Source organism: Arachis ipaensis, chromosome B7 (genome assembly GCF_059453495.1).
Source record: "Arachis ipaensis isolate K30076 ecotype BB chromosome B7, ASM5945349v1, whole genome shotgun sequence".
Lineage (NCBI taxonomy): Eukaryota > Viridiplantae > Streptophyta > Magnoliopsida > Fabales > Fabaceae > Arachis > Arachis ipaensis.
In genome coordinates, this window is record NC_142442.1 from 24755180 (window position 1) to 24780049 (window position 24870).

The 24870-nt window shown below is 33.1% G+C and overlaps 3 protein-coding genes across 3 annotated transcripts; 1 reads left to right on the forward strand and 2 right to left on the reverse strand.

The window, feature by feature from the left end:
- Window positions 1-992: 992 nt before the first annotated feature.
- LOC148550604 (replication protein A 70 kDa DNA-binding subunit A-like) lies at window positions 993-4045 on the reverse strand. The gene is made up of 10 exons (XM_088494550.1): window positions 3896-4045; window positions 3518-3788; window positions 3320-3419; window positions 3018-3227; window positions 2250-2385; window positions 1994-2157; window positions 1770-1884; window positions 1458-1655; window positions 1259-1339; window positions 993-1166 (listed from the first exon to the last, which is right to left on the reverse strand). Exons 1-10 carry the CDS (start codon window positions 4043-4045, stop codon window positions 993-995), a joined length of 1599 nt encoding a protein of 532 aa, XP_088350676.1.
- Window positions 4046-5236: 1191 nt separating this feature from the next.
- On the forward strand, window positions 5237-8733 carry LOC107609418 (uncharacterized). The gene is made up of 2 exons (XM_016311392.3): window positions 5237-6551; window positions 8224-8733. Exons 1-2 carry the CDS (start codon window positions 5766-5768, stop codon window positions 8437-8439), a joined length of 1002 nt encoding a protein of 333 aa, XP_016166878.1. The 5' UTR covers window positions 5237-5765; the 3' UTR covers window positions 8440-8733.
- An 859-nt stretch (window positions 8734-9592) lies between these two features.
- On the reverse strand, window positions 9593-14652 carry SLP1 (Calcineurin-like metallo-phosphoesterase superfamily protein). Its single transcript, XM_016311535.3, has 10 exons — window positions 14215-14652; window positions 13204-13304; window positions 12908-13021; window positions 12162-12374; window positions 11530-11665; window positions 11214-11389; window positions 10596-10684; window positions 10332-10401; window positions 9872-9986; window positions 9593-9783 (listed from the first exon to the last, which is right to left on the reverse strand). Exons 1-9 carry the CDS (start codon window positions 14420-14422, stop codon window positions 9897-9899), a joined length of 1197 nt encoding a protein of 398 aa, XP_016167021.1. The 5' UTR covers window positions 14423-14652; the 3' UTR covers window positions 9593-9783; window positions 9872-9896.
- Between the last annotated feature and the right edge of the window lie 10218 nt (window positions 14653-24870).

The window sequence follows — 24870 nt, forward strand, 5'->3', positions numbered from 1 at the left end:
AGAATTTTTTAACTTAATCTGTATAAGGATCCATCAACTTTATCTTACTGAATGAGGATCATATCTTATTTGAAAGACATCCCTTTATGGACCTTGTCATAAAAAGATGTTGAAAGTTTTTATTGGGATTGCTACTATAATTAGTCAGACATCCCTTTATGGACCTTGTCATAAAAAGATGTTAAAAACCAATATAATCTTCTATTTCATTTACGTAGCATTTTTTATTATTAAAATTTTTTTCAGCACAATAATAAGCCATATCTAAAGAATGGAGTTTAATTAATAGTTTCTATTACTTTTTCATAAATTGAATTCCCATTCAAAAACCAATCTGCTTTTCTATGTTATTTACCTTGCAATTTGAGAAACACATTTTAGATATGGCTTTAGATATAGCTTCTCCAAGGTTGAAAATCATTTTGCACCATAATTATACATGGTTAAAGAATGAAGTTTAATTAATAGTTTTTTGTCCTTTGTACACCATTCTATAACTCGCGTTAACTATTATGAATAGGCTTCCCAAGCATCACACAAATGAGAAATAAACTCTAAAGAAAAGTGATATTTTGGATTACTTGACTATATCAATAGTCGTCGTCAATATGTAAATAGTCCTTGTAAATTAGAAACTCCCATTTAGGAGGTTAGTTGTATTTAATATAATGTCAAATTTGTGTTAACTTATAATCCATCACGTAAAAAATAAGTTCTAACATCAATTTCTCTGTGTTCCAATTTTGTAAGGTATTACTCATCATGGATTATGTTTAAGACATATATTTTCATACACCATAACATAATATTATAAATCATATATAATATAAGTCTCATTCAAAATATATTCACGATAATACATTGTTTTTTGGATATCATTGCACATAAGCAAGTCTTCTGATCCCCAAACATAGAACATCTTCCAAAACAAATAGTCTATGGTTAAACAAATACAATCAATATTAAATAGCTTTGTCAACTTTAGTTAATACTTAATTATCCGCCTCAGATGTTTGAGACTTTAGTTTTTTCCCTCCCTTTCGGGTGAACCTATTTGTTGAAAGCTGGCATTCTTCATCAACAACCGAACCATACTTCAAACTGCCGGCAATTCTTTTAGCTGGTGTTTTGTATTTGAGACTTTCAACACAGTCTTCCATAGAATCCTACACAAAGACATGCATAACAGTTCATTTAGAATAATTTCAGAACCTAAATCACGTTTTTTTATATATTCAAAACACGTGCATATACTTACCACAGTAAGCTGAGGATCATTATCATTCTTAAGATTAACAACATGTCCGGACATCTCCAGCGTGTTGCTACCTCTATTCTCCTATTTAAAGTGAAACCCTACTCGTAATTAGATATTAATGTACATTTTGATAAAAAAAAAATAATTGTATGGTCTGGAAAAACATCAACTTATTAAAGTGGAATCGGTATACACGTACAGTGATGTTCATAGATGTGCTAACGTCCATTTGCTGAGGCTTGTTCTTTGCAACTGTTTCTTCATCATCACACACTTTCATGACTGTGTAAATCTGATCATAGTGTTTTATGTTACCACTTTTCACATTGATTTTGAAAAGCACCATTCTATCCATCATGTTGTCTAGACTTTTAGGGTATTCATCCTCTTTAGCATCCTGAAATCCCAATCAATAATTAGATGTATTTGTGTGTATATAATTTATAATATTTTGAAAAACAAAATTATAACTTTAATCCCTAATAGCATAAGGATTTGGTGTGCTATATACATCCTCTTCTACAATTTTTTCAGCTGTTTTCCCACACAGCTGGTTGGTTTCTCTGTCCCACAACAACAATGTAATGCTTCCGGTACCATCAAAGACCATGACCTCAACCTTATATCTATTGTTTCACGTGATAATAGCAATAATAGTTTTAGTACAAAGATCACAAATATCAAGTAAAATGAAGATGCTAATTGTTAATAATCACTCAAATTAAGAACACACACCTGAGTGCTGCACAACCATGGGTGTGGCCACACTTTGCACATTCGTACCTATTCCCAATAGGAGTTTCCACCTTTTTTGGACATCGCCTGCATGCTTTATAAAACCAATCATCCTTCCCAGCATTGATTGAGACAATAGTACCTGCAATCCAGGTTGGCCCCTCCTGGGAAGCATTACACACATTAAGACCTTTTACCTAATAGCTTATCTGATTTTTGAAACAGCATTAAAATTCATAATTACAATAACTTTTACCTCAACAGACTTCAAAACTTGTTCGATCGTTTTCACAATAGCCGTGCCATTGTTGAGCTCATCAGTCCCAACCCATGAACTTTGGGTCGATTGATGGCTAATCCTCACTGAAGTTGACTCAGAGCCGCTCATTAGGCTGCAATTCACGTGTTAAATGGTTAGACAACATACTGTTACCAAACCAAATCTCTGTGTGTTACCAAACCAAATCTGTGTGTGTTTGAATTATTTTCAGAATGTTTATATATTGATCTATCTTTTAAATAGTATATTCGACATTTTAATGTGACTTAATTATCTAGGCAGCATTAGTTTAAAGGAATGTAAACTAAATCCAATGCATAACCACTGAAAAGTTGAAGCTGGAACATTTTTGCATTTTTTTCAAATTTGAAAGGATAATTATGGATGCTCAATCATTTTGTATATTTGGTTTGACAAAATATCTGTTAATAGTTAAAAGATAACCTTTTTTAACTGGTTATCTTATTTTGGAAGAACTTTATAGGAACTAAATATTCTTTTTCATTTTGTTCAACAAAAAAATGCGTTACATTATTAGAAAATTTTATTTTAAAATATTCTTTTTTTCATTTTGTTCAACAAAAAAATGTGTTACATGAATATAAAATTATATTTTAAAAGGTAAATTTGATAAGCTAGTAGCTTCGAATAAAAGGCTGCAGAATCTAAGCTATTGATAACCTACCCTTGAAAACAATGTTATATGACCACAAAACATTCAACTTCTTTTTAAAATGTACTGACCTTTTTTTGAATGACATAACTTCTTTTAGTTCTGGGTTGACATGGACCTTGGACAGTTCAAAGTGGCTCTGCACTGAAGTTTTGCCATTCCATCTGGTTGCTTTAAAATATTGGAGGATCACAATAAGTGGTTCAAGTCGATCTTCATCAAGGTGAGGGAGTATCTGGTCAACAGTTTCGCCAAAGAGAGTACAACTTAACCTGTTCTTCCTGTCATCAGCCCCAGGAATTCAAGCTTACTATATAAATAAAAAAACCAAATAAACAACATACATCTCTTAATAAAAACACATAGAACTTACTCCAAGTCTTCCACAATAACAACCAAGCGCTTAGTCTCTATTCCCTTGCTAGTTACTAATTCTCTTGGATCTTCCTTTCCAACAATTTCTCCAATTATATCTACAAAACAATAAGACACACACTTTTAGATATGGCTTTTCAAGTGGTTATAAATTTTCTGCATATCTATATATCATTACATATAGTATTAGACTCACCAAACAGTTCAAGATCCTCTACTTTCTCGACTGTATGCATCTCTGCAAGGTTCCTAAATCGAAATGCTTCCAAAGGAAAAGTTGGATTCTCTATATGTTCAACCCTTGTTCTATGTGAAAACACAAGTACCCACCTACTAACACCGTTTTTTTTCTTGGTCATGTTGTCAACAACTATGAAGTTACTCATAGTATACATGTGGAACTCAAGAATAACACTAATGTATTTCTTTGCCAGTGATCTTGGTATGGTTGCATAAATCCTGCCACCCTGTGACAACGAAGTGAATACTTAAAGAGTGAGTATATCTTTAACATGTTTAAGTCACAACAATGACATATAAAGCACAGTTATGTTTTTGTAATAAATGCTCCTACCTGTTTATCTTGAAGTACCATTTCGATGGAGCCAATCTCGTTGACATTGAACTTGTTTGGAGTTGTCCACACCCTTATTACAAATACTTTGAAATTCCATGCAAGTTTTTTGGCGTTCACATCTGATACTAAATCAAAATGTTCATCCATTGCGTTTCAGGTCTCCTACCAGGTTGAGAAGTAGTGGAGAGTTTCAGGTCTCCCGCCAGGATTGTTTAATGACAAAAAGTGGATATTTGAATTATATATATGACTGGTTTACTTCATGTGTATTGTAATGTCAGATTTACCCATTGTATGTTGCTTAAATTTCTTACTTACCCTGCATGCCACCTGTCATTCAAGAAACTGCTACACGTGTCGAGCATAGAACCATTACTTGTCTCCTATTATATATTAATAGATTTAACATTTGTCAAGCAAAAGTCATTCTTTTTTCAACTATACCTAGCATTGAATCAAAAAGTGAAATCATTTATAAGGAGATATTATATAAAAAAGTGGCGAACTTCACTAACTTGAATATACTTTTTTTTTTGTAACACAGTTAATATTAATTATAACTAATTTTTTTTAGAAAAAAAAAATCTTAACAGAAAAAAATTATTAATTGAATCTATCTATTTTTATAATACACCTAATTCATTTGAGCATTAAAAAAAATACAAATCAATGGCCAATAAATTTCTACCGATAGAAGACACAAAATAAAATATTGAACCCAAATATAGAATAGTTACGTTATTAATCTTTTTTGAAAAAACAGTGATTCATATGTTCTTTTTCGCCCTAGCAAAAGGGAATGTGTGCGATGAGTTTTGCTAGAGGCCATAGGAGCGACATTAATATTCTTTTCCATAGTACATGTGAAAGAATGAAAAAGAAGAATATTTTTTTTTCGAGTATTTTGATTATCAACACTGAAGTGAACTGTATTTTAATCTTAAATATCTCAAACGGCATCGTTTCAAGAGAGACTATATGCAAAAAAAAAAAAAAAAAGACATCGTTTAATAGGAATAAATAAAGGAATTAAAATTTAAAATTTAAATTGAGTCAATCGAAATTTTAAAAACCAATCTAATACTGATATTAGTATCAAATTTTAACTCAACAGACTAGGAAAATGAATCTTCTCAATTATTAAAAAAAATTAAAAATATAAAATATAATCTCTAATTTTTTATTACTCTATCTTTTATATTTATTTTTTATCTCATTTATAAAATTATTGGTGGAAAATTATGCTTTACTCTCTCATTTATTAAAAAAAAATTTCATTTTCAACAGACTAACAGCAAGAGACTAAAATAATAATAAAAAAAAAGCAAGCAAACAAGCAGGAAGTAAAATCGAGTTCTACTGTTACGTGCAAAACTGAAACACTAATTATTCTTCTACCTCGTTGGGGAAAAAAAAAGAATACGATTCCCAACTTATTGGAGGAAGTAAGAGGCCAAGAGCCCTAACTTATCAAAAAGAAAACAAAAGATTCAAAAAGTCTACGCATCGATCAATCCATCAGTTTCCAATTCCGCCTCCCATTCTTGACTTCTCTAAAACCTGTATCAAAGCTCAATACTCTGAAACCCTGCGAATCCAGAATCACCATTATCACCATCCATGGTAATGAAATTAACCCTATCTTAATCGTTTATGGCAATACAACAACAAACCAAAAGTCAAATTCAAACCCTACGCCCAATTACAGCACCCCAAATAACCCCACCTTCTAAGAATCCAATTTTTCACACACCAATTTGGATTCAAAACCTAATCACATAGCTTTCCCACTTTTGTTTTTTAATTTTATCTTGTCCCTCTAACTCAAACCCTAAATTGAAAAGGGAAAAGAAAGTTTCCCAAATTCATGGCCACAGACGCAACCGCCAAATTTCAAAAGAACCCCGATTTCCGGCCGGACTTCCATCCGCCAGAGAATCTCCCCGCCGCCGTAACAACCGCTGCCGCAGCACACGACGGCCTCCACTTCTGGCAGTTCATGATCGCCGGCTCCATCGCCGGCTGCGTGGAGCACATGGCAATGTTCCCCGTTGACACCGTCAAGACCCACATGCAAGCCCTCGGCTCCTGCCCCATCAAGTCAGTCAGCGTTCGTCAGGCCCTCCGTTCAATTCTCCAATCGGAGGGTCCCTCCGCTCTCTACCGCGGCATCGCCGCCATGGGCCTTGGCGCAGGACCCGCTCACGCCGTCTATTTCTCCGTCTACGAGACCTGCAAGAAACGGTTTTCCAGTGGAAACCCTAATAACCCCATTGCTCACGCTGCTTCTGGTGTTGTCGCCACGGTGGCGAGCGACGCCGTTTTTACCCCTATGGATATGGTGAAGCAGAGGCTCCAATTGAGCAATAGTGGTTACAAGGGTGTTTGGGATTGTGTTAAGAGGGTGATGAGTGAGGAAGGGTTTGGGGCGTTTTATGCTTCATATAGGACCACGATTTTGATGAATGCACCGTACACGGCGGTGCATTTTGCAACATATGAGGCTGCGAAGCGAGGATTGATGGAGGTGTCGCCGGAGAGCGTGGATGATGAGAGGTTGGTGGTTCATGCCACAGCCGGGGCTGCTGCCGGTGCTTTGGCTTCTGCAGTCACAACGCCGCTGGATGTTGTTAAAACTCAATTGCAGTGTCAGGTATATTGGTCTATCAATGATTATTGTTATTGTTATCCCAAATTTTGCATTTTGTTTTAGTTTAATTGAGGTTGTTATTGTTATATGTTAAAATTTGTTTCTGTAGTTCACTATAGTCTGAATGGCATAGTGCATAACTGGAAGATTCAGTGTATGAACAAGGAAAATTTGTTATATGTACTTTGCTGTTTTAGACTTTCTTTAGTACTAAAGCGTCATATTTTATGACGAGTCTTAGAAACCGTCTTCGCCTGTTTGCATGACAGATTAACGCTATGTATATCTGCCCTCTTTGGATCCCATCAGTTGGGAGCCTTGTGCTGTAGGCTGCCCTTTGGGTTTATTTGTTGTATGTAGAGGTATTGTATTGTTGATTATGTTGACTTTGACCATTGGTTGCATGTAGGCATTAGCCAACTGGTTAGTATAGTGGCCTAGCTGTATTATTGATCTGAGTAACGCTACCCTGAATAATGTGCTCTTCCTAGAATTTATGTCCAGTTCAGATATGTGGCAAAAGTAGTGGATAACAATATTCTACAAGCTTGAGGATGTAATAGTTAAATTTCTGGAATGGGGCCTAGATTTCTCATTTTTCTCTATCCTTTAGTTGTTAGAAACACCTGTTTTGCATAAAAAGGGATAGTAAAATTGGCAGGAAAAAATGGTAATTGTTTTAATGCCATCTGTTCCTATGATTCCACCTAAGAAAATGTCTACTAATCATTATGGTTTATGTTGTGGTGATATTGATTTCATGTGAAAGTTATTCTGCAACATCAATGAATAGTCCATGAAAAAAGTAGTCAAACAGGAACTACTTTGATTAACATGGGTAAAGGATGAGGTTAGATTACTTTAGGAGTACAACTTTGGATAGTCCGTTCTACAAGCTTGAGGGTGTAATAGTTAAATTTCTGGAATGGGGGCCTAAATTTCTCATTTTTCCCTATCCTTAGTTGTTAGAAACACCTGTTTTGCATAAAAAGGGGATAGTAAAATTGGCAGGAAAAAATGGTAATTGTTTTAATGCCATCTGTTCCTATGATTCCACCTAAGAAAATGTCTACTAATCATTCTGAAAATATCAATTTATGTAACTTGGTTGCCTTTAACAGGTAGTTCATAGGACATAGTGATGGGACTGATGGGATGGTTACAGATGACCTTAGTGGGAGTTTGTGTGTTGAGACTCAATGAGGATCAAACTGCTCCTAGAGATTCCTTTTTGTCTGCCTACGTTAACTTCATTTTTCCCCCCCAATATTGTATTAACAAGAGGGTTATAGGCATGTTCAAATCTTGCATATGTGATGATTGAGTTGAACCGGAGTGCAGCTGAAGACGATGGTCTATGATAGTCTACAGATATCATTTGTTCCATTTGTCTTTTGACTTTTGATGCATTTTGTTTATTAGTTTAAAATGGAATGACAACATCTTTTGTAGATCAACATCTTCCCTTGGTATATATTTTTTCATTTTCTAATTTGGTGTCTAATCTCGTTCAGTTGATAGTTTATTTGGAAATTGATGGATTGTGCAACAACTTATATTATATGAATGTTTGGTATCCATTGGCATACGTATGATGCTATAAACCAAATCAATGGGGGGCGTGCTCTCATTCATTTCATTGGAAAGTTGGTCTTGACATTGGTCATTGGTGCAGGGTGTGTGTGGATGCGATAGGTTCACGAATGGTTCAATTCAAGATGTAATTAAAACTATAGTGAAAAAGGATGGATACAGAGGGTTGATGCGAGGATGGATTCCAAGGATGCTGTTTCATGCTCCTGCAGCTGCTATCTGCTGGTCTACATACGAAGCGGGAAAGTCCTTTTTTCAAGATTTCAATCAACCAAAGGATGTTGACACTGTCACTTAAATAACACTTTGAGTTGGAATAAAGCACTTCAAATATGACTCTGAAGAACCAAGCTTTTTCTAGCCCTGAATTGGATTAACCTATGAATGAAGAAACTATTTTATTGTACACAATCTCAATTTTAATAATGAAGTTGATCCTTTTTGTTGTGGTTTGAATTTTGTTATTGTCATTGGACATAACATTATTCTATGGATTACACCTTTACTTGAAATTTTGGCCTTGGTTTCATGACAATGTAAACTTTTTTTCCATGAAACATTTAATAGAGAAATTAATGGATGTCATTTCACGCTATGATTTCTTTTGTTCTCCACTTATTCTACTTGTTGTTCAACCATTGAAATGTTATCTATGTTCAGTTATTACATTGATTGTGTGTAGACATTATATGTTTAAAATCATTTCAGTACAAAAACAGCCAACATTGCAAATTTACAATAAGTGCATCAAATATATCATTCATGTGAAGCATTTTCTTCAAAATCAGTTATTTTCATGAAATTCACAATACTGAATGATTGCAAAGCACCTTTATAAATGTAGACTCACTAAAAATACTGAATGATTGCAAAGCACCTTTATAAATGTAGACTCACTAAAAATTGAAGACCGGAAACAAAATAGCTATGACCAACATATGAAATGGGATGCTAAGAGTAATTTTCTAAGATAAGTCTACAAATAACAATATCTTTAACACATCCTGAATTAAAGAGTATCGAGTATATATTTGACACCTAAATTAATCCAAAATAGAAATTAAGAGTTTTACTTTTAAAATTAAAACTACACCGATTCTAAAAAGATGTAAAGTAGTCCACAAAAAATACGAAGATGTGGCTCATATATATATCAATGGGGAAGAGGGTTATGGTATTTTGTAGATGCTATACAGTTGTCTTCACCATTTATCAACTAAGAAAAATAGAAAACAGAGTGTGAAATTTACTGAATGATTTTATTTTATATTTTGGGTACTTGGACAGACAATGAGTGCATAGAATTTCATTTATATTTTGTGCGAAAAAATATAAATGCAATATATGATAATGAACCATTTTATTTGGATGATAATGCGGATACCTAACCAAATTGTAAAAAAAAAGAAAAATTAGTTATCTTCCTATCATATGATTTCACACAAATAAACTTTCACAAGACATTGAAAATTTGATATCGAATAAATTATATGGCATGGGACAACATTTTTGAATTGTCAAAGTTAGTTATAGAATCACAAGGTGAAGCAAACAACTAACAACAATGTGCATTGAATAAATTTGCCATTGTTGGACTTCACTAATAGCTGGATGCATGCAACATGTACTTTCCTGCAAAATACTGAAAAAATAAAGCAGATTGCATCAGTGGAGATTGTTCTTTTAGTTTATATTTAATGGACAAGGGACTTGTAATTCAAGATGCATACCTAATAAACCATATCCTTGTCTCTTTTAAGTGTATGCAACAACCTGAAGTTCTTCACTGTATCTATCTCGTTTGCTTCTTATGACTCTCGCTTTATCATCTATAATCTCTAAAACCTGTAAAATACTACGTTATACCTGATTATCATATGATATCAATTTGTAGTGATATGTTATCGGTCAAAGATTGAAACGCTAACATCAAATTTACTCATTTTCACCCTAAGGTAAGAGTCGAGCTGCTTTCACGGCTGGAAGCAATTATTAATTCATGAATGTTTTTTACGGAATGAGAAGTGGGTGAAGTCTAAGGTAAAGACTTAGAAGCACATCACTTTTCTCAAATAATATTTAGTAAATAACAAAGTAAATATAATTCTAATACTCTCCAACATAAATGCTATAGTGTGAATCATATCTCATAAACAAGGACATTATGTATAAGCCCTAAAAGTTTGTTACCTCTGGTCTTGAATTAAGAACTCCACTGGACATTCCAACATCTACACGCCATATGCTGCAATTGTATTTACTGTCGGAGGCAGAGAAGTTATATCAATGAATAGCAGCAATTTTTCCGCAACACACCACAAAGATGTCCATAGAGTATATGTGCATTTATGTTGAAGTTAAATACAAGTAGAACAAGAATATAAAAAATTAGCAGCTCATCTTAAAAAGCGGGACAATATTGAGCGTCATGCATATGAAGTAATCCTCACTTACCAATTCACACCTATACTTTGAGGAGTATGCCCTACCACCATTGCCTTGGCACCAACTGCTTGCAGAGTCTCCTCGAGAACAGAACATACCTGAAAATCATATTGTTTAGTTTCAAACCGTCTATCACACTGTCCAATTCAGGTTGAAACAGAATTTTGTTACTCAACTCACTGCAATTATATCACAAAATAAATAATGGAAGTTGTTAAGTAATCACATTGGAATTACAAGATATATGACAGGATAGTGTAACAACTGTACCCAAAATAAACGCAATAGAAGAACAAGAACTCGGGTAGGAATGAAGGGTAAAGGAGGAATTCTCTTAACCCCTGTTGCTGCTTCAATAGAATCCTTTTTTTTTGCTCCCACCCTTCTCAGGGTACGTAACAGATAGCATAAAGTGCTCATCACTTCTTCCATAAAATAACCAGACATTTTTGCATAGATGAAGTCATGAAACTAGTTTCTTAGATTATTCTAGTTATTTAATAGAAGAGAAAAAGGAAATTTGCACTTACACTGCATGAAGTCTCTACAGTTTCAAAGGGGTGCAGGTGGGGATAACATATTTCTATTTACCATACATAGGATCTTCCTATTAATTGAAAAATCTACCTGTTTATCCTGATAGTCCACCAAATCTGGTGCATCCCTTGAATATAGACGATTCCAAACAACACTGTCATAGCCTCTGGTGGCAATAAAAGGGATATTTGGAGTACTGTCATTCTGTCTCAAGCCTCTCATCCACTCAGATACTTCTTTGTTCATCTTCTCTATGCCATATGCAACTGTAGAAAATGAAAGCGGGAAGAGAATCATAAAGAAAATGATATCAGGGACATGGAATTACAAAAGGTTGGAAAATTTTAAAGCAGCAGTGAATGTTGTTATAGTAGAGACTTCGAGCTCAAGTTAACAAAACCATTACCATGGTGAGGAAGAAGGCCACCATGACAGAACACCCAGTCATTGACCTTAAGTACAACAGCATGTCTTGCGAGTTCACGTGCCAGGGGGCCGCCAGGCCTAAAGAGGATTGATCTAGCAATGACTCCCTTTTGCCTCTGTCCTAAATAATTGGAAAACTTCATCAAAAACAATAATAGAATATAACATCACAGTAATATAGCTTCCTTCATGAAAAAGGTACAAATTAGATAATACTTATAAAGTTTCCAATGATGTCCATATGATCCCAGATGCAATAAAGATATAGTCAAATAAATTACTGAGCTACCCATCTTTAGCTATTGGTCAAAAAGAAACTTTTAGTTGGGAAATAACCTCAAAAAGGACATACCATAGTCGAGTTTGGGGCCCTTCATGCTTCATCAAAAGTATTTGCTATAATTTTATTATATTGCAATCAAATTCAATACAAAAGGGAACTAGGACTACATGTGATCATATTATATGCAAGATATATCAACATGTTGGGTTTGGCATGAAATCTATTTTGAAATTCAAACAATGTAGTTTGAAAGATTAACTTATCCGAGGGCACAAATTATGCAATAGTGAAAACAAGAGGCACACATTAAGTAGAAGTAGTTATAATACCTTCACTAAATTCCAAGGACCCCAGTAACTATTGGACATTGTTCGTTGTTCTTTCCACCTTTCGAACACATCAACCCAACCGGTAAAAGTTTCTTCCCAGCCATCCTCTGAATCATTGACATATTCTAAGAAATCATTGCACTCATCAAATGCCCCAGAATCAACATATCTAAAATCACCTTCCACATTCATAGTCTCATGGTTTCCATTTACCTAGATCAGGCAGATCCAATTATGGAAAGTTAATTGAAAATTTAAATAGCAGAAGGTAATAACAAGATTCTTCAAATTTTACAAATAACTCCTTAATAATTCATCGAGGTTTAATAGGAATTATTTTCTATTCCTTTCTCCAAGCTTAAGGGATTATTCCAAGCTCTAACATACAAGTTATTTTTTAAAATTAATTTTAAAATACAAGAGAAGATCAATCTACGTTTCTAGTATTTCTATAAAATATCAATCCATAGAAAAGAAATCCAGAAAATCATTGCTTTACCTATCAAATATTTTCTTTTTCATATCGACTCATACGATATATTTCTGGTAATGAGACTCAAATGGAGACGAATGTTTTACAATTAATAGAGGAAGCTACAGTATTATGTGTAAGAAATTGTCACCTCCTTGCCAATTCTTTAACACTCGGTTATTTGAGACAATAACTTGAGTGGTTTATTAGTTTGTAACTTTGTATGACAGCGGCTAAAGTTCTGTCTCATGGTTCAAAGTTAAAAATGGCAAACCTGAAACACAGCTCCGCCTTTTGCCTTCGCCTGTTTATCCAATGATCGCAGCAAGGACAAGATAGCAATTTCTTCTTCACCTCGATCTAGTATATCTCCAACTTGAATCAACACCTAGAACAAGAAATAAAAATAAACATCCACAATGTTAAAGTGATAAATCTCAAACCAAAACCTTTCAACTACTTTAGAATATCAATTTCCAATTCTATACACATTGGCAAAAGACTAGTGACTCAAATTAAAATTAAAGTTTAAAACTAAAAGCTACCGGTTTCTAAAAACAGGACACATACCGTTTCTCCACCAGTCCACAAGTCTTGACCATCAGAACTCAATACACCAGCCATTTCAAGTGCAGATCTAGCCTGCTTAAGATCTCCATGTAGATCTCCAACTATTAAACGAAAATTGGCTCCGGTGAGATATATAAGAGACAAAAAGCATGCATTGCTGAAAAACATTATGTCTAAAACTAATTAACAAGAAAAAAACCTATAACCATTTTAATAGAATCAATCAATGGAAAACATCCCCATCCATTGAAACTTTCACTTTGACATTGAGAATTTCATACTAGAGTTCCACCATATAAGAGAATCAAATAAAATAAAGCATGTATGCTTCATCATATAGTCTGAAAATTTCAATAAAAGCAATTAGTAGTAAAATAAGTGCATTGCTGATCCTATAAGAATTCCATCATGAAATACTTGAGGGTAGATGCACAGAAAGATGTGCTTAAGAGATCAAAGATTTACACTTCATTTTCTAAGAGATTACTTCCACTTCGCTAACTCCGATTAGGTTACTCCAGTTCAACTTTAAACAAAAGAATTATTATTCCACATTTGCTAGGGGAAAAAATTCATGAGGAAGACAGGATGAATATGATCCCCATTTTGAAAATGCAAATAAATATTATTTCAAGCATTCAACCAACAAAAACTAATCCTTGTCCACTAGTCTGAATATATGAATAAAAAGACGCCACTATGCCTATCATAAACTATGTTCATGTTTAAACTATCTATATTTAAAATAAAAATTTAATTTTAATGTATTATTCGTATAAAGCGATTTTACATTTGCAACCAACTATGTAACATTACGTCAACAAAAATAATTATTTTTTACATTCAAGTCAATGATCATCCAACAAAATAAATGTGATTCCATGTAAACGTTTTATGCATCAAAATTACACTCTTAAAATAAATCTTTTCATCCCTTTGAGGATGTGCAAAATGAAAAAAAAATGATGAACATTAAAAAACACAAAGGAATATAAAGCAACAGAGACAAACCAGCGAGAATTCTGCGACCAGGAGCAGAAACAAAAGTTGGAGGGTCTCCACTAACAACTATGGGCTTCAAGGCACGTGCTGATACACTATGATTATTGTTACTATGAAGAACCAAAGGAGAAGGAGGAAGAGAAGTTTCAGTGAGCTTTGGAGAGTGAGAAGAAGATGGTGGAACTGGCAATGAGTTCATGAGACACAGTGATGCCATGGCTTGATGAGAAACACCATCTGCTATAATAATGCTATTGCTATGTGCTTCCCATTATACACTGTGAATGAAAAATAGAAAGGGAGGAAGTGTGTTTTTATGCTCATGACACGAAGCCCGCAATGCTCAAAGAGAGAAATTTCGTGAGCCAAGCGTTTTGGAATCTTGTTTTTTTTCGAGGCCCTCTCCTTTGTGGATGGCAACTGAGAAGATAGCATTTTCATATGTACAATTTTAATTATATTTTTGTTTATCTATATATGCTAAACTAGATTCGTCCTTTCAAAACTTCAATTCAATTCAATTTTACATATTTCACACGAAAAACTAAGCCTAAATAAAAAATTTTACCATATAATAAAAATAATTTAAACAATATATATTTTTATACAAATAAATAATAATTAATTTTTTATATATACATAATATTTTTATTCCTCGAAAAGATCAATTTTTTATTTAGTTTTAAATTAGAATGAGATTCGCGCATTATGCGAACTCAAATAAATAATAAAAATAATTAATAAATATTATTTTAAATACATAATTATGAATACAAATAAATTTTTTTAAAGGTATATTTTTAAAATCACAAAGTTTAATTATAAAAATATACATTGATGATTCTGTACAAGATAATTATTTGTATAATTTCTATTTTAAATATTCAAGCTTCACATATTTATATTAGCAACTATTTTAGTAAGTACAAATAAATTTTTTTTTGTTGTATAAAATTAAAAATATAAATATTAAAATAAAATTAAATATCATTGAATAATTATTTGAATGGATTCAAAAATTAATTTTTTAAGTTAACTATCACTACTTTTAATGATCTTATAAATGTGAATTATTTTTTAAGTATCTTTGTAATAACTCTATATAATATTGTTTCATTCTCTTATTTTGACTATCACTTATCATAATTTAACATTATAAAGATTGAATACAAACTAAGTTGTAAAAAAAAAAAACATTGGTCAAGTTAAATCTATAGGAACCTCATGCTTGAACCAGCTGAAAAATTCTGCATGCACAACATTGTCTATCTTAGATTGTGACCTTATTTGAGTTCGTAATTTTCATTTTGTTTTTGCCCTAAATTTACTTTATGACACAACAGAAAATTAGTCCTACTACTTAATGGGTGAAAAGAGTTATCCTCGTGTTTAGGAATTACATGTGCATACTTACTCAAGAAACGAAACGACGGGTCGATGGCCTCGCAATTGACTAGCACATGATGATGTGCTTGATGTTTTTCCATTGGAGTGAGTCCAAAATGTGAAACAACCCCTGAAGCCTTTCCAATTTTTGGGAACATAGTTTCCCCTAAATGTTGTGTGACATCAATAGGTTGTTCATCAACTCATCCTGGTCAGTTGATTCTAGTTTTAATATTATCCAAATATCTAGAATAAAAAGTCAAAATTTCCTCAGATAAATAGCCCTCCACAATTGAGCATTCTGCTTGTTCCCTATTATGCACATATTGGTGCAATCGACCTAGATATCTTTTACAAAAATAGGACATAACGCTCAATATATACACAAGTAAATGAATTGAATGTATTAAAGGGATTTATTAGCGAGCTAACCTTTCTATTGGATACATCCACCGATAATGTACCGGGCCACCAAGTTTTATTTCATCAACGGGATGCACCGTAAGGTGAACCATGACAGTGAAGAAGGATGGGAAAAAATCATTTCCATCTGACACAGAGTTTGCACAACATGATTCTAAAGCTCACCAAGCAGCATAAGGTTACAGCTTTTCCACAGAGTTCTCGGAAAAATGATGAAAAATTTGCAATCATAGTTGACACCGGAAACGGCAATGCATTCTTCACCAAAATTGGAAGTAATTGTTCCATTATAATGTGGCAGTCGTGACTTTTCAACCCAGTTTACGCTGTCGCAAGTCAACACAACAAGCCGTATTACTAGAGTAATAACCATTTGGAAAGACCACTTTCTGTAGAGTCTTCAGGAATACATCCTTCTGTAGATTCGACATTGTGAATATTGCTGAAGGATATTTACCACCTTCGTCCAGCCACAATTCAGGCCTTATGCCCATGCTTTATAAATCTTTGCAAACTTTAAGATTGTCCTTTGATTTGGCGTTATCGTTTAGGATAGTGAAAACCACATTGTCACAAACATTTTTCTCTATATGCATCACATCAAGGTTATGACGCAACATGTGATCCTCCCGGTACGGAAGGTTAAAGTACACACTCCTCTTTTTCAAGGGCGAGTCATCTTGATCTGTATCTTGACCACTGCATCTTTTTTTGCTGTCACAGTGACTGCTTCCCAAATGAAACTAGTACGTTAGACTGTTGCCTCAAGACATCTGTTCCAGATAACTTCTTCGGTGGATCTTTGCTTTCGACTTCCCCATCAAATCTATTCCGGTCTAGTCTATACTTATGACCCTGATTCAAAAAGCGGCGATGGCCCATGTAACACCATTTTCGACTGAATATCAGCCGCTGAACCTTAGCATCCACATTACACATATGACATGCTAACCCACGGTAAGTATTCCACCCAAATAAATTTTCCAACTCTGAGAAGTAGCTAATAGTCCACATTAGTGCTGTGCGCACATTGAAAGTGTTTCCCTTGTTAGCATCATAAGTTTCAACGCCATCCCACAGTTGCTTCAACTAATCAACCAAGGGCTCCAAATAAACATCTATGTCATTACCAGGCATTTTGGGACCAGGAATAATCATAGATAGATTAAAAGAAGTCTGTTTCATGTAAAGCCATGGAGGAAGATTGTACGGAATAAGAATCACAGGCCAAATGGTATACTTTGTACTCATATTTCCAAAGGGATTAAATCCGTCACTAGCTAACGCTAAACAAATGCTGCGCGAATCGTTAGAAAAATATGGATACTTTACATCAAAACTTTTTCATGCTTCAGTGTCCTTCGGATGCCTCAAGAACCTATCATTATTACCAGCATTTTTATGCCAAAACATGTCAGATGATGTTTTGCTACACATGAATAACTGTTGCAGTCGTGGTATCAGAGAAAAGTAACGGAAAGTCTTTGCCGGTAGAGGCTTTCCATTTTTATTGACAGGTATTTTGAGTTTAACAATGGAACCCTTTCGCGTCTTTCGCTTCCATCATGAAGTCCCACATCGCTTGCACTTGGTCAAATCCTCATCATCACCCCGATATAGCATGCAATCATTTGGGTATGCATCTATCTTTTTGTATTCAATCCTTAACTTTCTGATAGTCTTTTTGGCTTCATATAATGTGGATGGGAGTTTTGCTTGCTCAAATGCATCTCACAGTAAGTTCAGAGTCATCAACATAGCCTTGTCACTCACACCGCACAGACATTTAATATGATAAAGCTTCACCAGGAAAGACAACTTTGAGTATTTTGAGCAACCCGGATATAACTCATCCTCCCCATCCGCAAAAAGGTCGGTAAAATTCTAGGCCTCGTGACTTGGACCATTGTACAAGTACAGCAACTCCATATCATCGTCTTCTACATGTTCACCCGTTGTGGTCTCCTCGCTTCCGTGAGGCATTGTGAAGTTAAATGCCTCGTGCACCATTTGTACATATGGATTCACCTCAAATGTAGGTTTTTCAACCACTGGTGTGGAACTAGAGCTATCTTCACCTGGTTTCTCACCATGACGCAACCACATAGTGTATCCAGGGAGAAAGGGTCTTATCAACAGATGGTCGTACGCATCCTCTCTTGTTGACATATATTGAAACCCACATTGAGGACATGGACACTTTATCATGCCATCGGACGATGCATTCACAAATGCAAAGTCTAGGAACTTGTTAAGTCTTCGTCTATATTCTACACTATCTCGTGGCTTTAGAATCCAAGTTTTATCCATATCTATTATACGATGAAAAAATTTCAAACTAATTACAATTTACATAGAAATGAGAAGAATGAAACATATTAAAAAATATTAACACTCATGTCTTCAAAGATTTTTTTTTATATTTTACATCTGTTTGGATTTATTATTCATCATCATTTATTGTTTTATATTATTTTGTTTCTCCTATAAATCCAATGTTTATATATATTAAGATAAAAATATGAGTTTATAACTTGTTAAACACTAAAATAAAGTGTAAAATGCTTAGAATATTTTATTTGAGTGATATAATTTATTGTGTTTTACTAGGAGTTAAAATATATGTTGTGTTATTTACCGCGTATTTTTTGTGACATTTGTTTATACTTTGATTATTTTAAGCAATAATGGATGAGGACTTGTATATATTATGATTATAATCCACTGTTATTTTATACTCATTAGAAGGGAATAAATATTTGTCTTATGTGTTAGTTAAGTTAATATTATTATACATATTGGTTTGTGAAGATTTTTTTCATTTTCATTAATCAATATATTATTCATTAGGTTTAATTCAGATAGTGTTAATAGATACAATACAAGAACTCAATAAACACAAATTCAAACATAGCACAACTTTAACATTTCGATGCATACCTTGAATGTGATTTTCAAGAATTCAAAAGTCACACCCTAAGATAAACAAAAAAAAGACAAGGTTAAATGGATCAATATAGTGAATGAGACATTCTTATGCATGTAAAAATTAGTTTTAGATTATAAAAATATTTGTATTGAGGTGTAAAAAATATTAATCATAAACAAATTATAAACAAAACACTTACTAAAAAGTAAAATGTTTAGTAAAAGTAGTGTACAACTGTGAAATTAGTAAAATTATTATTAAATTTAGTACTCTACATCATTGTAGTTATAACATAATTCCAAAAATAACAAAAATAGTTTGATTGTATAAAAAATAGATTATTATTTAATAAAATTGTCTGATAGTTAATTTTTTATTATGTTAAATTAAGAGACCAAATTTGTAGCATGGACAGTTTTTAAAAAATCAGGTATTAATTAATTTAATATTAATTTTAGTAAGTAAACTATAATTACACAGTATTTCATTAATTTGGACATAATTAAACTCAACTCAAGATGATCTCATCCTAATTATTTATGTTAATATTTTCAATTAGTTAAATAAGTTTTTTTGTTCCAAACATGTAAAATGAAAATAGAGACATAATTGACTATTTAGATATAAATAACTAATAAGCTATGTTACTTATTAGTGAGGATATAAATTGGATTAATAGATGCTTATGTAATATATTATTCCATATACTCAGTGGAGTGAGTACTAATTAATACTAAATAGAGGAACTCAATAAATACACTTCCAAAAAGAAAATAAATTATTTAATTAAGAATTAATATAACATATATGTAGGATTGATATTTTTAATAAAAAAATGAATACATTAATATTGATTCAGTATGTCATATTTGTTATCGAAAAACAAAGCAACAGGGTCGTCGACTAAATATCAACCAGTTATAAAACAAATTATCACTTATTTATTACTCATTTTCTCCATTGTATATATATTATATAATATATAATATAATTAAGAATATAAAAATTCTTATAAAAAATTATGTATTAAAAATTGAAATAAAGAAAAAGGAAGGGTTAAAAATGTGAGATCTTAAGACATATCTTTCTGTGACATCAATGGTAAGTAGGTTCGGAGCTTTAGTGGTCTATTGATCGAAATCAATAGTTTTTTCTAGATGCGTTGATATTCATCTTTTTTAAATTATAGTTAATAGAATATAAAATTTATTGTAAAATTTGTACATTTAAAAGATAAAATTTATAATAAAATTAGTACTCTATACATTTGTAGTTGTAAAATAATTCTGAGAATAATAATATTAGTACGTAACTTTAAAAGAAGTGTATTTTGTAATAAAATGGTCCGATAATTAATTTTTTAATTTTAGTAAAAAAGATATGTTCATATGTAACTTTGGCGATTTTGCAAAACAACTAATTTTAATTTATTTAGTACTAATTTTAGTAACTTAGAACTAAGTATATTCTATTTAAAATATTTTTCATAAGTAAACACAATCTAGAATCATCCAATTTTAAATGTATTTTCTCAAGTTTTCCATTTGCCAAAACTTTCAATTGTTACGAACATATAATATGAAAATAAAAAAAAATTGACTATTAGATAATAATAAATAATAAGTAATATTAAATATTTGTGAGGAAAGAAATAACAAAAATTGGAAGTATACTATGATGACAAAATAAAAGAATTGATGATATAAAAGGTGTCAAAAATTTACTAGTAAATCATTACTCACCTTGTTTATGTAGTTGAAAGATGCTATGAATTTTGGGTTGAACTTGTGTTTTGAATTGGATTTGCTGCTATTATCAGTTCAATAATCCATGTTTCATAACGTGGTTAATGTAAGTTTCAATGGTCTCATAAGCAACAATACTTTGCAATTTGATGATTTTTCATGTAATTGGTTTAAAAAATCGTGTTTGGTTTAGAAGAGAGCAAGTATGAAGTGTTTGCTTGCTCAAATGGAATGCTATATGTTTCCTTTTGTTTATTTGATGATTAGTGGTTTTGGATCTGAGAAAATGTGATTGTGGTTACGGTTTATTGTTGGACTGATTATTTTTTTATTTTTGTTTTTGGTTATGATTTTTCTGATCTTGGTTAAGGTTGATGGTTGGACTGTTTTCTATTGTTGTGTAATTATTTGTTCTGTTTTTTATTATTGTTGATATTTAGGTCACGATCTGCTTCTGCGTATTCTGAACTTCTGGTTAGTCGTATTCTACTTGTCAATTAGACCGTTTAGCCACTCCTTTAACTCTTATGGTTAAGAATTATATTCTTGATATTATTCCTCGTATTAGCATCAATTCTGGATGGTAATGGTATTCAACTCCTTCGAAGACTTATTCTACTAAGGACAATTATTATTGGCTCTTGAAGCGAAGGTTTCATTGGAGTGATAATCTTAATTGAAATTGGTTGTGGTGTTCAAAACTACCAGAGAAGATTAAAATTCTTTTTTGGCTCCTGCCTATAGCTTTCTTTCTTTCTCATCGTGGCTCGACTTTTTCAAATTCTTGCCCGCTATGCAATGTGCAGAGGGAGGCTATTTTTCACTGCTACTGTGGGTGTTATAGAATTTGTAATATCTAGTCCATCTTGGGTGTGTCTTGGTTGGGTGGCGACAGTTCCTCGATAGATCGCGCTACCATGTTGAGCTACTTTTGGCGGAAGCTTCTGAAAGAGGAATTCATCTTCTTCTATCCTCAAGAGGACTAGTACGACGAAAAATTTATTTTTATTGCTCAGATACTTGCTCAAGAGTTGCATAATATTAGGATCTCAAATAGCTTTTTGCAGGTGTAAGGAGCTGATGTTAACTGGTCTCTTTTCTCAGCGAGCATGGTGAAGGTAAATTGCGGTGGCAGCATTTTTCTTGATAACAATCTCGTCGATTTTGGTTGTGTAATTAGTTTTGACGATGGTTGTTGGAAGAATGGTTGCTCTGGTTTCCTCCTTATTTAGAGTATTTTGCGTTGTGAGCTTTTTGTTGTGCGAAAGGGATTGGTTATTGCTTGGGAGTGTGATTATAAGGCGATTGTCATTGAAACGGACTCCACAGATACTTTTTTACTACTTCAATTTGATTCACAGTAGGTTTTTGCATTGATGGTGATTTACTTGTAAAAGTTAGAGAATTACTAAGTTTTAATTGGGAGGTTCAAGTTAATATTATTAGAAGGGAGACTAATGTTATAGCTGATCTGTTAATTAAGAAAGGAGTTGGGATAGTGCTGAATTTGTTGAGTGGCTGCAGTCTTGGAAGGAGCTGCGTGAAGCTTTCCGTCGTAACCTTCAAAAATTGAGTTGATTTCTATTTTTCTTTTAACTTCTGTGCCATGTTGTAAAATTTTCTAAAACACCAAAAAAAGAAAAAAGATATTTAGATAGATTTTTCACTGAACATTTTTCTTTCAAAGAGTAAACTCAAGGCTCATTATTTTGAATATGATTATAATGTGCGTGTAACGCTGAGTTATGGAGGTATGAGGGGTTAATTCAGTGTTGTGACGATGTTAGGTATTCAAAGTTAGGGGAAAAAAATCGGACCGTCCAATTTGTTTGCAGCAGAAAGGGGAACACAAATCGGACGGTCCAATTTGTGTGTGCTAAAAGAATTTCAAATCAATGTTTGTATAATAATCGGACGGTCTTATTTCATACATGCAATATTTTTAAATTCGTATATAACTAAAATCGGACAGTTCAATTTTAGTGCTATAAAAAATTTAAACCGGTTAAAATGCGGTCGAACCGTCCGATTTCTGTGTTTATATATACCCAAAGTTGGCCGAACATGTCCATTTCTTCTTCATCTCTCAATTCTCTCTTCTAAAACCCCTCTGGTTCTTTCTTCTTCTTCATTGTTTCAATAGCAACAATACTAAGATTGAGTGTTTGATGTGAATATATCAGAATGGATGATAGAGTGATATTAAAAATTTATTATCATGGACAGATTTTGTTACAAACAGTTGAAGGAGTGAAATTTGTGTGTGAAAATCTGATAAACCGCAATTTTATGGTTTATCTTGTGTTGAATTTGATGGATTTTATCAATGTTTTTCACACTTATTCATATAAAATGCATGTTTTTGTAATTTCTTCCTAATTATACTTCATAGTTCAAAATATGCTTCTTTAACCTTAAAAATGATAAATTCTAATCTTCTCTTATTACCATTCGATGCCGTAATGTGTTTGTTAAGTGGTTTCAGGATCTATAGGGTAAGAATGACTCAGAGGATAGAAAGGAAGCATGTAAAAGTGGAAGGAACATGAAGAATAGAGATTTGGATAAGCTGGTGTCGACGCGCACGCGTGACCTTCTGCGTACGCATGACTTGTGAAGAGCTCATCCGACGCGCACGCATGACGTTCAGCACGTGGCTCATTTGTGAAAAATGTGGCTGGCAATTTCTGAGAGGCTCCAGTTCCAATTCCAACATGACTCTGAATGGGAAAAGGCCAAGGACTTAGGGGGGAAAAGGAGGCAACAACACACACACAACCTAGTTTTTTGGAGTTTTTGTTCCTTGTTCTCTAGAGAAAGAAACTCTCACCTCTCTCTAGGGTTTTGCTATATTTTGATCATCTTGCTGGAATTTAAGAATTGGAGCTTGTTGATCGCGGTTTATTTGTTCCACTTTTAGTTTTTCTAGTTCTAAGTTTGTTTAGTTTCATTGTTATTGTCACATTCTTCTTCTAGTTCTCTTTCATTTCTCTTTTTATGAACCTTGTTGACTTTGAATTTTTATTAATGGAATGATGTTCTTTTTTGTTTTACCATCTTAGTGGAATTTATATTATAGATAATTGTTGATTGATAGCTTTAATTTCTCTTTGAATTTGCAATCTAGCCATGTCTTTAACTATTGCCTACCAAATGTTTGACAACTTGTTTTTACCAATTATGGAGTAGTTTTCCCATACTCTTGGCCTAGGTGAAAGGGATTGAGTAACGTTGAGTCATTGAGTCTAAGTGGATTGATGGTTTGGGTCCCTTGTTGATCAATTTGATGTCCATTAAGACTGACCTACTACTAAGCTAATTAGTAACTAGGTTGGGACTTATGGTTGATGATTGATCAAGCCTATTTGACTCACCTGAAGCATAGAGGTAGACTTAGTGGGTTTGGCCCCTCATAGTCGTCAATATATAGTTATTAGACAAGGATAGTGATCTCAATTCTCAAGCCTTAACCAAGAGTTCTTTATTATTCATACTTGAAAAAAACCCAAATCCTACTTGTTTACTTCTTGCTTTAGTTAGTTTTAGTTGGTTAATTATTTCTAGAATAGAATCATATTTATATATTGTCTTATTAAATTGCCATTTACTTAGCTTTTATGTTAATTGTCTTGATTTAATTTCTTGCAATTTAAGATTTTTGCATGTTAAGTTTTGCTAAGTTTACTTTCCTGTTTATGATTCTCAACCCTGGATTTCCAACCAACTTTAATTCACATGCTTGCCCATTCTCTTGAGGACGACCCGGGAGTAATACTCTCGGTTAATTTTTATTGGGGTTGAACCTGTAACAACCACATTAACTTTGATCGAGGGTTAGTTGTCGGTTTGGAACTGTACCCGCAACGTGATTTTCATTGATAAATTTCTAGACCGACGATTTGCCCGACATCAAAATCCGTTAGATATCGTTATTCTATTCACATTGTCGTCTAAAGAATTAAAAGGTGTGATTTGTGAGAAAATGGGTTCTCAAATATCTAGGAGAGTGTCGTGCATTTTGTACAGGTATCTTATATCCGTATTTGGTGGGTTCGTTCAGTTTCAAACCAAATATGTAACAGATGAAGCGAGCATGCAAGATATGTTTTTAGTGTATATGGAAACTTGATCACAGATATTGTTCATCGAGCTGTATATTGAGTTCGAACAATCTGAAGCAGA